Source organism: Vidua chalybeata, chromosome 3 (genome assembly GCF_026979565.1).
Source record: "Vidua chalybeata isolate OUT-0048 chromosome 3, bVidCha1 merged haplotype, whole genome shotgun sequence".
NCBI lineage: Eukaryota > Metazoa > Chordata > Aves > Passeriformes > Viduidae > Vidua > Vidua chalybeata.
In genome coordinates this window covers 32,954,670-32,968,629 of record NC_071532.1, presented here as the reverse complement: position 1 = coordinate 32,968,629, position 13,960 = coordinate 32,954,670, and the positions used below count along the sequence as shown (strand labels likewise).

Sequence of the window (13,960 nt, the reverse complement as noted above, 5' to 3'; positions counted from 1 at the left end):
GAGTGTTTTGCTAAATTGGCAATGGATACATCAACATCTTGATGTACCTCATCCTTAGAGCTCGTTAGCTCCACGGTGTCCTTGACTACGTGACGTTAACTACCACCTGATTCGAGATAATTTTGACACATTCCACACTGTTTCTCCACACCTTTCTGACCTTGCGGCATTTCACCTTTTTAAAATTTTTTTTAAAGCCATTTCCGCGGAGCTCCCGCACTGAGGGACTCGCGGGCCGCTCGTGGAACCGCCCGCCCCTCCCCTCACGGAGCCGCGCGCCCGCCTCGCGCCTGCGCCGTGGGGGCGGAGCCGCCCGCGAGCCGGGCGGCGGCGGCGCCATGGCGGGGCTGGCGGGGGCGGCGTGAGTTTGGGAGGGAGGGAAGAGGGAGACGGGAGGAAGAAGGAAGTGCGGGCGGCGGGACAATGGTCTGTGTGTGAGCAAGGGACACCCCGCGGGGTGGGCGGGTCAGGCCCGGCCTGTGCCGGGCTCCCCTCTCCCGCCTGCGTTCCCGGCTCCGGGGCGCCAGCGGGAAGCTTCTCCCTTGCAGTAAATCTCGGCGTCCCCTGACAAAGGCAGGGAAGGGATAATCGCGATTCTCTCCAGGCAAACGGCGGTAGGGGGTTAGCGCTTCCAGGCTGCTGTGCCTCCTCGTTTTTCCAGCCTCCGCTTTCCTGCGGTGGAGCTCGTGTCTCCTGGAAGGATCACCCGGTCCTGCGGCTTTCCTCCCTCTTGTGACATTCAGCTCTGGTGTAGCTGCAGCTGAGGCCTTCCCGGCACCAGGAGGATGGGAGTGGTCACCCCATAGACCTGCAGCGATTGCCACCTGCATGTCTCTGCCTGCTGGTAGACGCCAGGAAGATTTTTAATTTAGTTGCAATGCCATCTTCCTGATTTCTGTGTCTTGACAGTCTACAGTTCCCTTTCCCTTAAGCTGATCCTTTCTTTATGTGTATATGTGCCTGTGATTTTGTTTTCCTCCATTTTTATGAAATGTTGTCTTGCCTGTTTTTGGAAATACTCTGTAATCACCCTGATTTTAAATTCCTCTTCTTCACACCTTCTGTATGCTTTCTGAATTCACATCAAAAGGTTACATATGTGTAAAAAACCTTGTTTAACTCAACTTCATCAATTGGTTTCCTTTCTCTTCATTACTCTATCAAAAAAGGAAAAATTGTATGTAATTTTTCTCCCCATAAGTTACCACTGACTGTTTTTTTTAATCATCTGAATGATGATATGTGAAGGCTTGTAGATTTTGTGGGTTGTGCTTTGCTGTGGTTTCTTTCCTGGTGTTGGAGATAGGGGAGGAGGGCACTCAATTCCCTGGATCTTGCATCTTGCCTTTCAAACGTTAATTTTAAGCTGTCCTTGTCCAGTCTTCTGGGACCTCCCTCACCATCCAGAAACTAACAAAGATAACTGCCCAGAGAAGCTGTAGGATCTTCATCCTCAGAGTTTTTCAAAGTGCTCTTGGATATAGCCCTTGGCCACATGGAGGGTCCCAACAGCTGCCCCTGCTGTGAGCAGGGTGTTGGATGAGGTCCCCTCCCACCTTAATACATGGCTTCTCTGAACTCTCCTTATTTTGTACCTTATTAGGCCTCTGTAGAAATGGGGGGAAAGAAGATTTGTGCTGCTCCATGCCTTAAAGTGAGCTGTGGGACTGGAAGAGGTGCTAAAGGAGGATGCTTTCCTTCTGTTCATTGGGAAACTAGTGCCCAGTATTGGCACTTTTAGATCCTTCTATCAGGTTGGAAAAATAAAACAGATCCTTTCTCTTCTGTTGGATGTAGGAGTGATGTGGGAGCCACCTGTTCTGCCTGAAGGACAAGGAATAGTCCACTTGATAAAGAGAAGAAACAAAACATCCCATTAAATGGAAGCCATGAAGATATCAAAGCGGTTCTTCGCTTTTGGGATTTTGACATGCATAGCTGTTTATGTTGCATACGTAAAATGGCACTTGGGCTCCAAACCATTTGTGGGAGCCACAGAAGGAGTTGCTGAAAGCAGGGGAGATAAACTGACCCATCAGGCAGTGACCACAGATCTCTCTGTCTTTTATGGAATTATGTTTGATGCAGGAAGCACGGGAACTCGCATCCATATATTTAAATTTGCTCAGCAGCCAAGAGGTATGTCCTGCTCATTGCATGACAGATTAAGTCTTCCATAAATTGTGGAGGAGATTATTGATGACATTTTCCTAGGGTATACTTGAACATACATGCTTCAGGTCTTTCCAGAGAGCCATCAGGAGGTATGAAATGGTTCAGGCATGAGTATTTGGATGAAATTATGAAAATGTTCAACAAGGAGAAAATGCTGTAACATCAGAATATGAAGTAATAACAGCTGTACTTTTAGAGTAGTGTCTTGAAGAAAGGCAGTTTTTCATCACACTGGTGGAAGAGACAATTATAAATTCAAACTGCCTTATTTCCCCAAATTTTTTAGGTTGTTTGGTGTCTCCAGTTCCTGGCAGTGAGCTGCTCCTCTCTACAGTGTCTGGTTTAGTGTATCCTTGGCTTCAGTGTTAGGTTTAAGCTGCAAAACAAAACAAAAATTGTAAATAGTGTGATTAAAATTGCTGTGTATTGCATCTGGACAAAAACTGCTTCTGAGAATTGAGACAAAGTGTACAAAAAAAGCTCCAGCTTTCCTCTGCAGTAGTAAGCTTCATTGTTTGTATGTTGTCAGTTCCCCTTTGTGAAACTCTTAAAGATCAGAGAACCTGGGTGGGTGCTGTTAGTAGGTGATCTAAAGGCTTTGTTGAGGATTAGCAGTGTGGTGTATGGTGTGATTTGCCTTAGGTTTGCATAATGGGTTGGTGTAAGGCTCAGCCACCAAAGCTGTTAAACAACAGTCCATGGATTTCCTTCTTTTCCTGAACCTCCAAGTTTTTGCTTCTTCCTTGCCTGCTTCATTTGAAACACAATTTCAGAATGTATCACAGCAAACTTTATGGAGTGTAAGTGTTGCCGGGACTGCTGGTTTATACAAGGGTCTGCAGCTTTCCAAAGTACTGAACTTTGCATCCCTGCTGCCATTGAAAATAGTGGAAAAGCTTCCATTAGGTTTTGCTGGAATCAAACTGATGTGCATAGTGGACAGCAGCACCTGACAACCACTGATGGCTTTAAAAGTGGTTTTCTCAGGTTCTAATTCCACAGCCAGACCTATATTTAAAGGTCAGGTGGCTGATAATAGTTCATTAGACAGAGGCTTTAATTGACTTCTATTAGCACATAATAATGGAATTTTTAAAATGGTTTTCTTCTTGTGCATGCAAAATTATTTGTACCATTACTTATTTTGGAATGCCGCTTTTGAACAGAGACTCCCAGATTAACCCATGAGACGTTTAAAGCACTGAAACCAGGTCTGTCTGCATATGCTGATGATGTCGAAAAGGTAATTTAAGTTACTTCTTTCCTGTCTCCCTTACCTTCTGGTTTGCAGGGATTTAGGGACTTTTAAGAGCCAGACTTAGACCCAGCTCATAGTATTTTACAAAAGCCTTTGCTTTCTGAGAATTTGTCTTTTGAGCCTTTTGTAGCCTAAAAAATGTGGTGGCAGAGTTCTGTTTCACTGTTTGAAAAAGTGACTCTGTTTTGCACCAGTTGCTCAATATTTCCCATTATATTGTGGGAAATATTATCATATTATATTATATTATATTATATATATATTATATTATATTATATTATATTATATTATATTATATTATATTATATTATTATATTATATCCTTATATTACCTTATGCTGTAGTGGGATAGTGAGTCCTGCACCTTCTCTTGACCCCTTTTGATATTAATTTTTCTCTGTTTTACATTTACAGTGAATCATAGCTCTGATCACCCTTTTGATCTTTCAAAAGAGTTTTTAAGATTTCTTTTATTGTTCTTTGCTCACAGAGTGGCCAGGGAATAAAAGAACTCCTGGAGGTGGCAAAGAAGGAAGTTCCTATGGAGCTGTGGAAGTTTACTCCTCTGGTCCTGAAAGCCACAGCTGGCCTACGGTTGCTGCCAGGAGAGAAAGCTCAGAAATTGCTAGAAAAGGTATTATCTCTTGTCTTTCCATTTGTTTTCGAGAAAACATGCTCTTGTTAAAAATGCAGCACCCTGGGACATTCCTGCAAGCTAGGGTGTCCATCTCCTGCTTTTCCCATGTATCTGTAATACCTTGAGGGTGACCAATTCCATCAAAACAAACGTGATTCCCTTCCCTACCCATGTCCATCCCTTGTTAATGGCATTTCTGAGCAGTCTTCATGCTTGAAATCCCATCACATCCATCCCTGTTTCTGCACCAAACTGTAGGGCCAGCACATAAAGGCTGCTGCATGTTGGACTCTTGAACTTCAAACAAAGTGGTGAGCAGCAGTCAGGATCTGGCCCAAGAAGAGGAGGAGTAGTGTAAAGCTGGGGTTTTAAAAAGTTTGTTTTCCAGCTGAAAAAGTGTTTCTCTGAATGTAGCTTTTATTTGAACTACAGGTGAAGGAGATTTTTCAGGCCTCCCCCTTCTTTGTGAGGGACAATTGTGTGTCGATAATGAATGGAACTGATGAAGGTAAGCAACTTTATGGAGGCTCTTTCTGCAGTTCTGGAAATTCCTCTGCACTGTGACAAGTCCCTGCCTGCTGTAGTGGGAGCCCATAGCAGCAGGTTTGACAGAAGCAGAGTTTTTATGCAGCCACAGGCAGTGCCTGCCAAAGAAATCTTGTGCACTGTTTACCAATTTGAAGTCCTGAGCTCTGTCCTGATCTTGAAAGCTCTTAGTGTTGAGCAGTTCCTGTAGGATCATCAGAAAGCCACTGTGCAGTCAGCACTTTTGGAGAAGCTTCTGAATATCTGCTTCTTGAAATGGTCTTCAACAATTTGGTTAGCCCACTCTGCTCTTGACAATGTTTATCAGAGCTCTCTGGAAGTACTTGATCATAATTTTAATTACAATTTATCTAATGAGTGGGAATGTGAGTTCAATCTGAAAAAAAAATGTAGTATAGGGAAGAAAATACATGCTGAAGTAAGTTCATGTTCATCCAAAAATATTGAGGACAGAATGTCAAAATTCTAAGTAACTGAGTGTTGAAATGTATTTAAATCTGCTCAGAAACCAAGCTTTAAAATAGCTGAAGCTGTTTATGAGTTTCTGTTCTTGCTGCTTAATGGAAGAAAGATTTTCTTTTTAAAGAAAAATCAGTAATAGCAGTGATAGCCTAGGTTCAGCCAAGGATTGAAGTAGGCCATGCTCTCTGGCATGCCTTGAGTTTTAACCACATTAATAAATACTTGAATTTGTTAACATAAGGCCACTGATTCACCTAATTTATGGGGAACAGTTTATAAAACAAGAAGAGGACAAAAATAGCATAGCTCACAAAATTGCTTTGAGGAAAACAGGCAAAATTAGAACACTGAAAGATGAAAATTCTTAGTATTCATAAAAAAAAGTGGAGTGCCTGACATCAAACAAAAGCCAACAGTGGATGTTTTCCTAGAAAATGAACAATGTGAGTTTCAGTCACCTCTTTGTCTTTTAGCTAAGGACTGAAGCCTTTGTGACTTCCTGCCCAAGTTTTTGACCTGTGAAATACAGAGTTCTCCAGGCATTTCATACATGGGGCTTCTCTCCCAAGTATCACATAAGCTCTGATAGAGAAGGCCATTCTCTATGTTCAAATAGCCTAATCTTGAGTTTGTCAGACACTGACAGTTCTGGAAACCTTGTAATATGACTTGACTTACTTGTTGCTGCTGTTAGATAAAATTAAATGTTATGATCTAAGCATGTGTCTTCTGAATCTTTTCCTTATTAGGTATTTCAGCCTGGATCACAATAAATTTTTTAACAGGTATGTGTACATGAGCATGTGTATAAAGATATGACCAATGCTGTGAAATTCCTGGTTTTTTCTGCCCCTGTGTGGAATTTACTCATTCATTGGGGTGGAATGGGAGAAAGAAGGCTCTGAGAATAAGTCAGGAGTTTGTTTTTGGCTTGGCTTATTTAAGTCATTAGGATTTTGTCCATTTACTTGATGGAGTGAGAAGTTTAATCCTTTTTCCTAGATGTTTAATGTAGCTTTTCTTTCAGTTCCCTGTAGGGTACCAGAGCATTTTATTCCTTTTTAGAGCCTGCTGTGACTCTGGCTAAATTTTTTGTGTGAGTATTCTAGATGTGCTTAGTAGCTGCAGAGAGTAAAAGAAAGTGCTATGCTACTTCCTTACAGATTTATAACACAGAAATGCCATGGGTGTTTATACTGCTGAGTGAGAAAAGGGTAGCTGAAGAGTAGAGAGAAAACAAAGCTGAAGACCTCTCTGACAATACATAAAGCACTCTGCCATCCATGTGCTCTGTTGAGCACGCAGTGTGTGGGGCAATGTGCTCTGGGGCTTTTTATGCTCCCAGGAAATACCAGAAGGATCAGTGATCTTCAAACAGCTGCTATCATGAGGTATACTGAGGTACTTGGCACAAACTGTCCTTGACAGAAAGGTGCATTTGAAGGATCTAACTGAAAAGAACTAGATCTAAATGGGAGCAGAGGTCTTGGCTGGCAGCAGGAAGAATTCCAAGAGAGCTGAGTCTCTTAGGCCAGCTCTTTTCAGTCTGTCATCCCTTTGGCCATAGGAATCTGCAAAATATTGCTAAGGGATCAGGGAGAGATGGCCAAGACAACCACATTCCTCTGTGTTACAAAGTGGTTACCAGAGCAGAGTTTGCAAAAGGTCTTTGCATCCAAAATGTTTAGGAAAGCAATAACCAAAGCTGCTGTGATTAGGGCAGGAAAAGCCACTGAAGAAATAAGACTCTTGTCACTTGAAGATTTTCAGGTTTGATAAAGCCAAAATTAGTGCCCAGTATATAACAGTGTAATTTAATAGTGTGCAAAAGCTGAGAGTGGAGTTAGATTGTTTTCTTTCCTTACCACTGTACTTCTGGTTTTGTTCCTAGCCAGTTTTTCACAGTGCCCACCATGGCTTTCTCTGTTCTGTCACACATTTCAGGCAGGCTAGATGACCCACAGAGGAGAAGTGTAGGGATGCTGGATTTGGGTGGTGGATCAACACAGATCACCTTTCTTCCGCGTACCAAGGTAACGTGAGCATGCACTGTTAGGAAATGCTGCTGCAGGAATCTGTAACTGCTCAGATTTCTTTCCCTTGGAAACAGAGCAAGAGTTTTGTCAGTGTGACACGAAGCCACCCTATTGACTTGGTCATATGTGCCTTTTTATAGTCAGTCCCAGAGGCATTCACAACTCTTTGTCCATCCTCTTCACCAGCTCCACGGGTCAGTAGTGTTTGTGGTGAGTCTGCCAGGACTGCTTTATCTTGTGGAGGACACCACATTCTGAAATGTCTTAATCTTTAACTTTCAGTTTGTACAGTTTATAACAAAGAACACAAAAACCAAGGCTATTAATTAATTCAAATCCAGCATATGGCCTACACTGGGGTTTAAGAACACAATGAGGTGCCTTCTCAATCCTTGTTTCTGATTATCCTTAGTTCACTCAGTTGCAAATGAATGCCATTTTAGCTTCCTGATCTGGCATTTTTACAGCTGTTCTGTGAAGCCCTGTGGTTCTGATATTATAAGGCTCTGGCCTGAGCAGAGATAGTGCTCACAGTAAAGCTGCACAAAAGCAGAGGGAGTGTCCCAGCCTGGGATAATCAACACATTGCACTGTTTCAGCAGAATGGCAAGGGATGTGAAGGGTCCAGGATGTGAAAATTCTGGACATAGAGAAGGAGCCAAGATATGAGCAGCACTGTGGCCAGAGCTTTGCTCCCCACAAACACTCTAGCTGTGCTGATGCACTTGGGGAACAGGCTACCCTTTCATTCCTTCAGACCACAGGCTGATCCTTGCTCTGTTCCTTGGCAAGCACAGGGATGTGCTTTTCCTCTGGCTTGTGCAAGTTCACAGATGAATTCACTCGAGTAGGAAGTTAATGCGTGCCTGGCCTTCCTATTAGTTTGCACACAGTTCCTGTAGTAGGGATCATGTGAAGAGGCAGTTGCTGGAGCCTCTGGACAAAAGCAGTTAAGAGCTGGAATAAGGATTCCTTTTAAATGAAAGTAATTCTTTTATACAGTATATTGTTGTGGACACATACATAACCAGTTTGAACCCTGTCATGTGAAGACACTCTTAGCTCCAGGTTTTGTGGCTGTCTTGTGCATCAGCAGTCAAATTGAAATCCTTGCAAATTCATCATTTCTCTCTGAATCATGCTAGGATTGTTTCACGTTTTTCCTAGTGTGTTGGAAGATTACCTTGTTAATGTTTGCTGCTGGCTGGCAGAAACCTGCCAGTGACATCTTTTTCTCCCTCCAGGCAACTCTTCAGACATCACCATCTGGCCACACAACTTTATTTCAGATGTTTAACCACACCTACAAGCTGTATTCCTACAGGTTAGTTGTGGAAAAGAGAGCACAGTGCTCAGATGGAAGCTTTCTGTGAAGCCGAGGAGACTGAGGTGTTTTTCTGGAGTGGGGTCCTTGCAAATGAATACCATGAAGAAGCAGAGAAACTTGAGCCACATGATTTTAGTGGATTAACCTTGGCTGCCCACCAAGTCTCTCTATCACTCCCATTCTATTAACAGGACAGGGGGAAGAAAATATGACAAAAAGCTCATGGGTCAAGATAAGGCCAGGGAGGTCACCAGTTATTGTCATGGGTGAAACAGACTTGACTTTAATTTGATTTATTTAGTATTTAATTTAGTTTATTGCCAATTAAACAGTAAGATAATGAGAAATAAGAACAAAATAAAAAATGCTTTCCCTCCACCTCTCTCTCCTTCCCAGGCTCAGCTTCACTTCCAAATTTGATACCTTCTCACCACTGAGCAGCACAGGAAGATGGAGAATGGGAGTTGCAGTCAGTTCATAATGCTTTGTCTCTGTTATTTCTTCTTCCTCACTGTCTTCTCTGCTCCTAGTGTTTTGGGCCAGCAGCTTCTTCCCACCTGTGTTTGCCATGGGATGTGGTTGGGCACAGAAAGTCAGTTCTGTATGCAGGTGTCTGTGCTGCCTTTGAGGAGGGTAGGAGTACCCAGTGAGGTACTAGGAGTAGAGTTAGAGAAATGCCATTGCCAGTTCTCCAAGAGCCAGATTACAACTGACAGCTATTGCCTGAGCTTTTTCAAAGAGAAATTATCCTTCTGGATAAGGTAATATGACAGCAGGCTGTCACACTGTTCCACTCATGTGCATGAGCTGCTGACTTGAGCCACTTTGCCATGGCTGTCTGGAGGAGACTGGCATGTCCCAGCTAGGTTGTCAGTGGAGTATCAGAGGAAGGATGTCTGTTGCTCACAGAGGCTTTTCTCCCTTTGCAGTTACCTGGGACTTGGGCTGATGTCAGCAAGGCTTGCCATTTTGGGAGGAGTTGAGGGAAAACCCTGTAAGTTATGGGCAGTCCTCAGATCCTGGTTCTGAGCTCAGGATGTATAGTCCTGTGGTGGGAGGAGGAGCTATGTATCCCCTTCCCACTGGGTCAAGGTTCCTGAGTGACATGTGGGCTCCTGTCACCATGGCTGGGTGCATTTGAGACGAATGCGGGAGGTGGCACTGACAGGTCCCAGGAGACCTGGATTCTTGCCAGCCTTAGGTTGGGGGTGGGCATGGGACATCCAAACCATGACTGGGCTATGGAGGGGCCTTGCGGAGACTGCAGGAGAGTATGGAGCAGGGCTGGGGGTGAAGGATCTGAATTTACTCCTTATGTTTTTTCCTAATGTGGCTTTGTTTTACTTCTGCAGTAGGAGAAGGGGAGGAATTGATCAGCCCTTGTTTACCACCTGGCTTCAAATCGGAATGGCAACACGCTGAGATAGCGTACAAAATTAAAGGACAGAAGGCAGGTATAGTGATTTATCACTCTTGCTTTCTATGTTAGCTGCTATTAGCACAGTAAATGATAACACTCTCGTCCTCTTTCAAAGACACCAGTCTCTGTTTACTGTTCTGTCTTGGCTCCTCTTGATGTGCTGTCAGAGATCCTGCAGTTCCTTTGTCATGTGCCATGATGTGTCTGTCCAGTCAGTAAAGCTGCTAGAATTGATGCAGATGGAGTTGAGCAGTCCTTTCTGCTACAGTCCCTTCCTGGAGTTGGACAGGTCTTTCAAGACCCTTCTGCCTCAAATGATGTTGTCCATCTCTGATCTATCACATAGTCCCAACCTGAGAATGGTAGGTGTCTGCCTCTAGAAGAAGATTCAGATTTCAGTTCTCTGTGAAGAGTTTTGCTATTTTGCAAAAAGGTGCCTGTTTCGTGGCAGATCCTAAATAAATTCTATATATATTTAACTCTCAGCCTGTAATATGGTGGGGTTTTTTTGTCTTCTTTTAGGTGAACCTCTGTATGAGTCTTGTTCTAATAAAGTGGCAAAGATGCTCTACAAAAAAGTGCATAGAGCTGAGGAAGTGAAGGACCTGGACTTTTACATTTTCTCCTACTACTACGACTGTGCAGCAGAGGCTGGTCTCATAGGTATGTCTGCTTCTGGGTTGGTTTCATTTTAAATGGCAAGTTATGGAAGCAGTGGGAACACTTGCAAACATCATGATGCTTTGTTAAGCTATTGCGGAAATTAGTCTGTTGTTACACTGCTGTGCAGCATTGATCTTGACTTGATACTAATTTCTATAGAGAAAATATTGGGGCTGTGAAATAGGACCTACAGCCTTTGGTAATGATTTTTAAACAAACTGCCTTTCAGAAATGGTTGTTGCCTAATTAGCTCTACAATCCAAAATAGAAAAAAAACTTCATTATGATAAACAAATTTATTGGGCAGTAAAGCAGTAAAAATTATTTGGGCTGTGTGTTTGCTTCACTGACCTTTTGATGGAGTGAAGATTTTCAGATATTTCCACATGCATTTAGAATGCATCACATCTCTTTTCCAGTGATGTGCTTGTGTACAAGAGGCTGTCATATTCAGTGGTAAAAAGCAGATAATGAGATCTCAAGTTAGTTTGGACAAACACACCCCCCTTCTCAGCTACTCTCTTTTTACAAATAATTTCAGATTTAATGTGTTGCAGAGCACCACTGCCCTGTCAGATCTGGTCACAGGTGTTCACTGTCCAGGCAGCACTGGACAGGGCAGTGCAGAAACAGGGGTCAGGTGAGATGGTCTGTAAGCTCTGTTTCTGTAGGAAACAAGTCTAAAGGTTCTTCATAAACCAAGGTTTTTGAATCTATATTGAGAATCTTTTGAAGGTTCTTTTACCTTTAAAAGCAGTCTGAATTTTGAGATTGATTTTTCGTGGCTCAAAGGTTTGATTTCCAAACAACTTTTATGATTTGAGTCTACAATTGCCTTTATACAAAGATGGTAAAAAAGTGGATTTTTTTTCTTTTAGATAAAGAAAAAGGAGGAAGCTTAACTGTCAGTGACTTTGAAATTGCAGCTAAATATGGTGAGTAAAATACAAACACACACTAGTAATTGTGTGTAAATTCATTCCAGGTGGCAAATGTGAGACATGCTAAGAAGCCCAATGCTTTTAAGTAAATATTGAGTCCCTCTATATAGCATCTAACCAACATTTCTGCTTATTTCTGAAAATCTCACCTATTTTTATATTAACTTTTGCTTTTGCAGTGGGTTTTATTTTTAGTTTGTCTTCTTCTTTTATGTTGTTGGGCTTTTTTTAATTTGTTTTTGTCAACATTTGTTAAATGCTGGTGCTCAAGAAAGGTAACACAGCTGAGGTTGCTCAGATATTCAAAGATTTGAAGTAGATAGAAGAAAGGCTCTTTTCCTGGAGAGATACAAGAAACTGCTGTCTTAGTGGAGAGACAGAATGTCTTGACTTCTTTACAAAGCTTATGTGCTTATCCTAATCTGTGTATGTCGTTTCAGCACCATTGTAACAGGTTCCATCACTGACAAGAGCTGTTTTGTGGATTCATTTGAGATTTTTCACAGCAGGGCTGTTGTTAGACCTGAGCCCACAATGTGCATTCAGATACTGTTTTCTTTCTTCTCAGTTTGTAAGACCATGGAAATCAGCCCTGGAAACAACCCTTTTCTCTGCATGGACCTCACATACATCACCTTCCTGCTGCAGGAACTCGGCTTCCCGAAGAGCCAAGGCTTTAAGGTGAAGCTCAAAATGGATTTGTGGGCAGAGTGGCCAGGAGGGTGCCAAGGCAGGAGTCATCCTGCCAGGAGCTTGGTTCTTGACTTACCTTCTTGCTACAACACATGGTCTGCAATCTTGGTGCAGCAACACTCTCCCCACAATGGTGGTAACTTTGTCATAATCTTCAGCACTGTACCCACCTTGCATGCTTCAGATTCTCCCAGAAAATTGTGTTTTAACTTTTCTGCTTTTTTTTTTTTTTTTTTTTTTTTTTTTTTTTTTTTTTTTTTTTTTTTTTGTCCAGCTTGCCCGGAAAATTGACAATGTTGAAACAAGCTGGGCATTGGGAGCCGCTTTCCATTACATCGACTCACTGAATAGATTGCAGTACTAATGCTCCTAGAAGGTGACCTTTTGGAATTTCCCATTTTTTGGAAGCCCGGCATGGGAGACCCTATTGAAGGGTGTGCTTTTGGCTTCCAGAGTCCTTTGGAAGATCACCATGAACTATACTACTTTCTCCCACCCCCTGCCAGATCCCCACCATCGCTAGCTCTTTTTTACAGTGCAGAGTGTAAAGGAAAAGCCTTGATTTGACAGCATGTGCTGTCAGCTTAATGTAAAAATGGATCCTTTAGGAAGGAAAACCAGGACTCTGCAGTACATCTATGATCTCTATGAGAAAAACACACCTTTTTTGGAATATGCCTTTACTATGTGCTCACAGTGTGCTGAAGTTGCTGAACGGTCACTCCAGAAGGAACTCTTTTCTGTCCTGATTTCAGGGTGTTTTTTTCCTGTTTGTCAGCAGTTTTCAGTGATGATTTTTATTTTACTACTCCTGTGTTCGAAGGTAAACTTGTGTGTGTGCAAAAATGGTGCATTTACACATTATGCTGCTGACAGACAGCAGCTTCGAAACGCAGCATGGAAGTCACAGCTCTGTGTTCCACTTGCTGAAGGAGAAAAGCTCAGGAAGTCTCTAGAACTGGATCCAGGCTTGGAGGCATGAGTTGGAACCTGTGTACCCTGTAGGTTTAAAATCTAATGTTGATTCCCTGGCTGTTGGGAGGTGGATGATGGAAGGCAACATCAGATTTGCTGAATGAGCAAGGTCTGGGAGTTGGGTACAAGGATAATGATGGATTTGACAGTTCTAGAGCTGGTCAGAGGAAGATAAAGGAACAAGATGCAGCCACAAAAATAAACCCTGAGCATGGCTTACTGGACATTGCAGACTTTTGTGCCCTGGCAAGGTTGATGCAGGGCTGGGGATGAATGCATTTGCATGGTATTTTGGATATCTTTTCCTGCAGACACATCTGTGCTAAATGAATGTATTGTGGTTGCAATGAGCCAGGGCAGGGTAGCTGACTTACTCCACTCTAACAGTGCCTGGTATGTGAGCAGGAAGTGATCACAGGGGCTGGAGGGGTTATGCTGTGCTATTTGTAATCTAATTGTGGATTTGTGATGTTTTTAATGAATGTATAGAGAAGACCCAAGTGGTCCATTGGGGGTGCAGAAGAGCCCAACTTCCCCGAGAGCCCTCACTCATGGGCTCAGGGCAGCACTACATGACACGGTGGCGTTCTGTGTGGGGACACTTGAACCTCGCTGTGCCGACAATAAACTCCCAATTTGAAACAGAACGTGGTTGTGAGGAGGCTTTTAGCGCCAGAGCCCGCACGGGGGGTGGGATGAGAAATCACTGCCCTGACGCCATCCCTGACCCCTCGTGCCATCAGTCGCTCCGCCATCCAAGCCCTCCGGTGCCATCCCGGGCCCCTACACCATCGCAGTCCCCAGTCGCCCTCCCGGTCCCCCTCGGC

The 13,960-nt window shown here is 43.2% G+C and overlaps 1 protein-coding gene across 3 annotated transcripts; it reads left to right on the top strand.

The window, feature by feature from the left end:
• Positions 1 to 309: 309 nt before the first annotated feature.
• On the top strand, positions 310 to 13,780 carry ENTPD6 (ectonucleoside triphosphate diphosphohydrolase 6). 3 transcript variants are annotated; one of them, XM_053939097.1, is made up of 14 exons: positions 310 to 361; positions 1,798 to 2,139; positions 3,342 to 3,418; positions 3,924 to 4,067; positions 4,503 to 4,578; positions 5,828 to 5,863; positions 7,023 to 7,111; positions 8,359 to 8,438; positions 9,371 to 9,435; positions 9,794 to 9,895; positions 10,384 to 10,524; positions 11,403 to 11,459; positions 12,034 to 12,146; positions 12,433 to 13,780. In XM_053939097.1, exons 2-14 carry the CDS (start codon positions 1,881 to 1,883, stop codon positions 12,520 to 12,522), a joined length of 1,329 nt encoding a protein of 442 aa, XP_053795072.1. In that variant the 5' UTR covers positions 310 to 361; positions 1,798 to 1,880; the 3' UTR covers positions 12,523 to 13,780. The 3 variants fall into 3 exon arrangements, with proteins under 3 accessions (XP_053795072.1, XP_053795073.1, XP_053795071.1); XM_053939098.1 differs by lacking the exon at positions 310 to 361 and adding an exon at positions 417 to 614; XM_053939096.1 differs by lacking the exon at positions 310 to 361 and adding an exon at positions 417 to 844.
• The last annotated feature ends 180 nt before the right edge of the window (positions 13,781 to 13,960 follow it).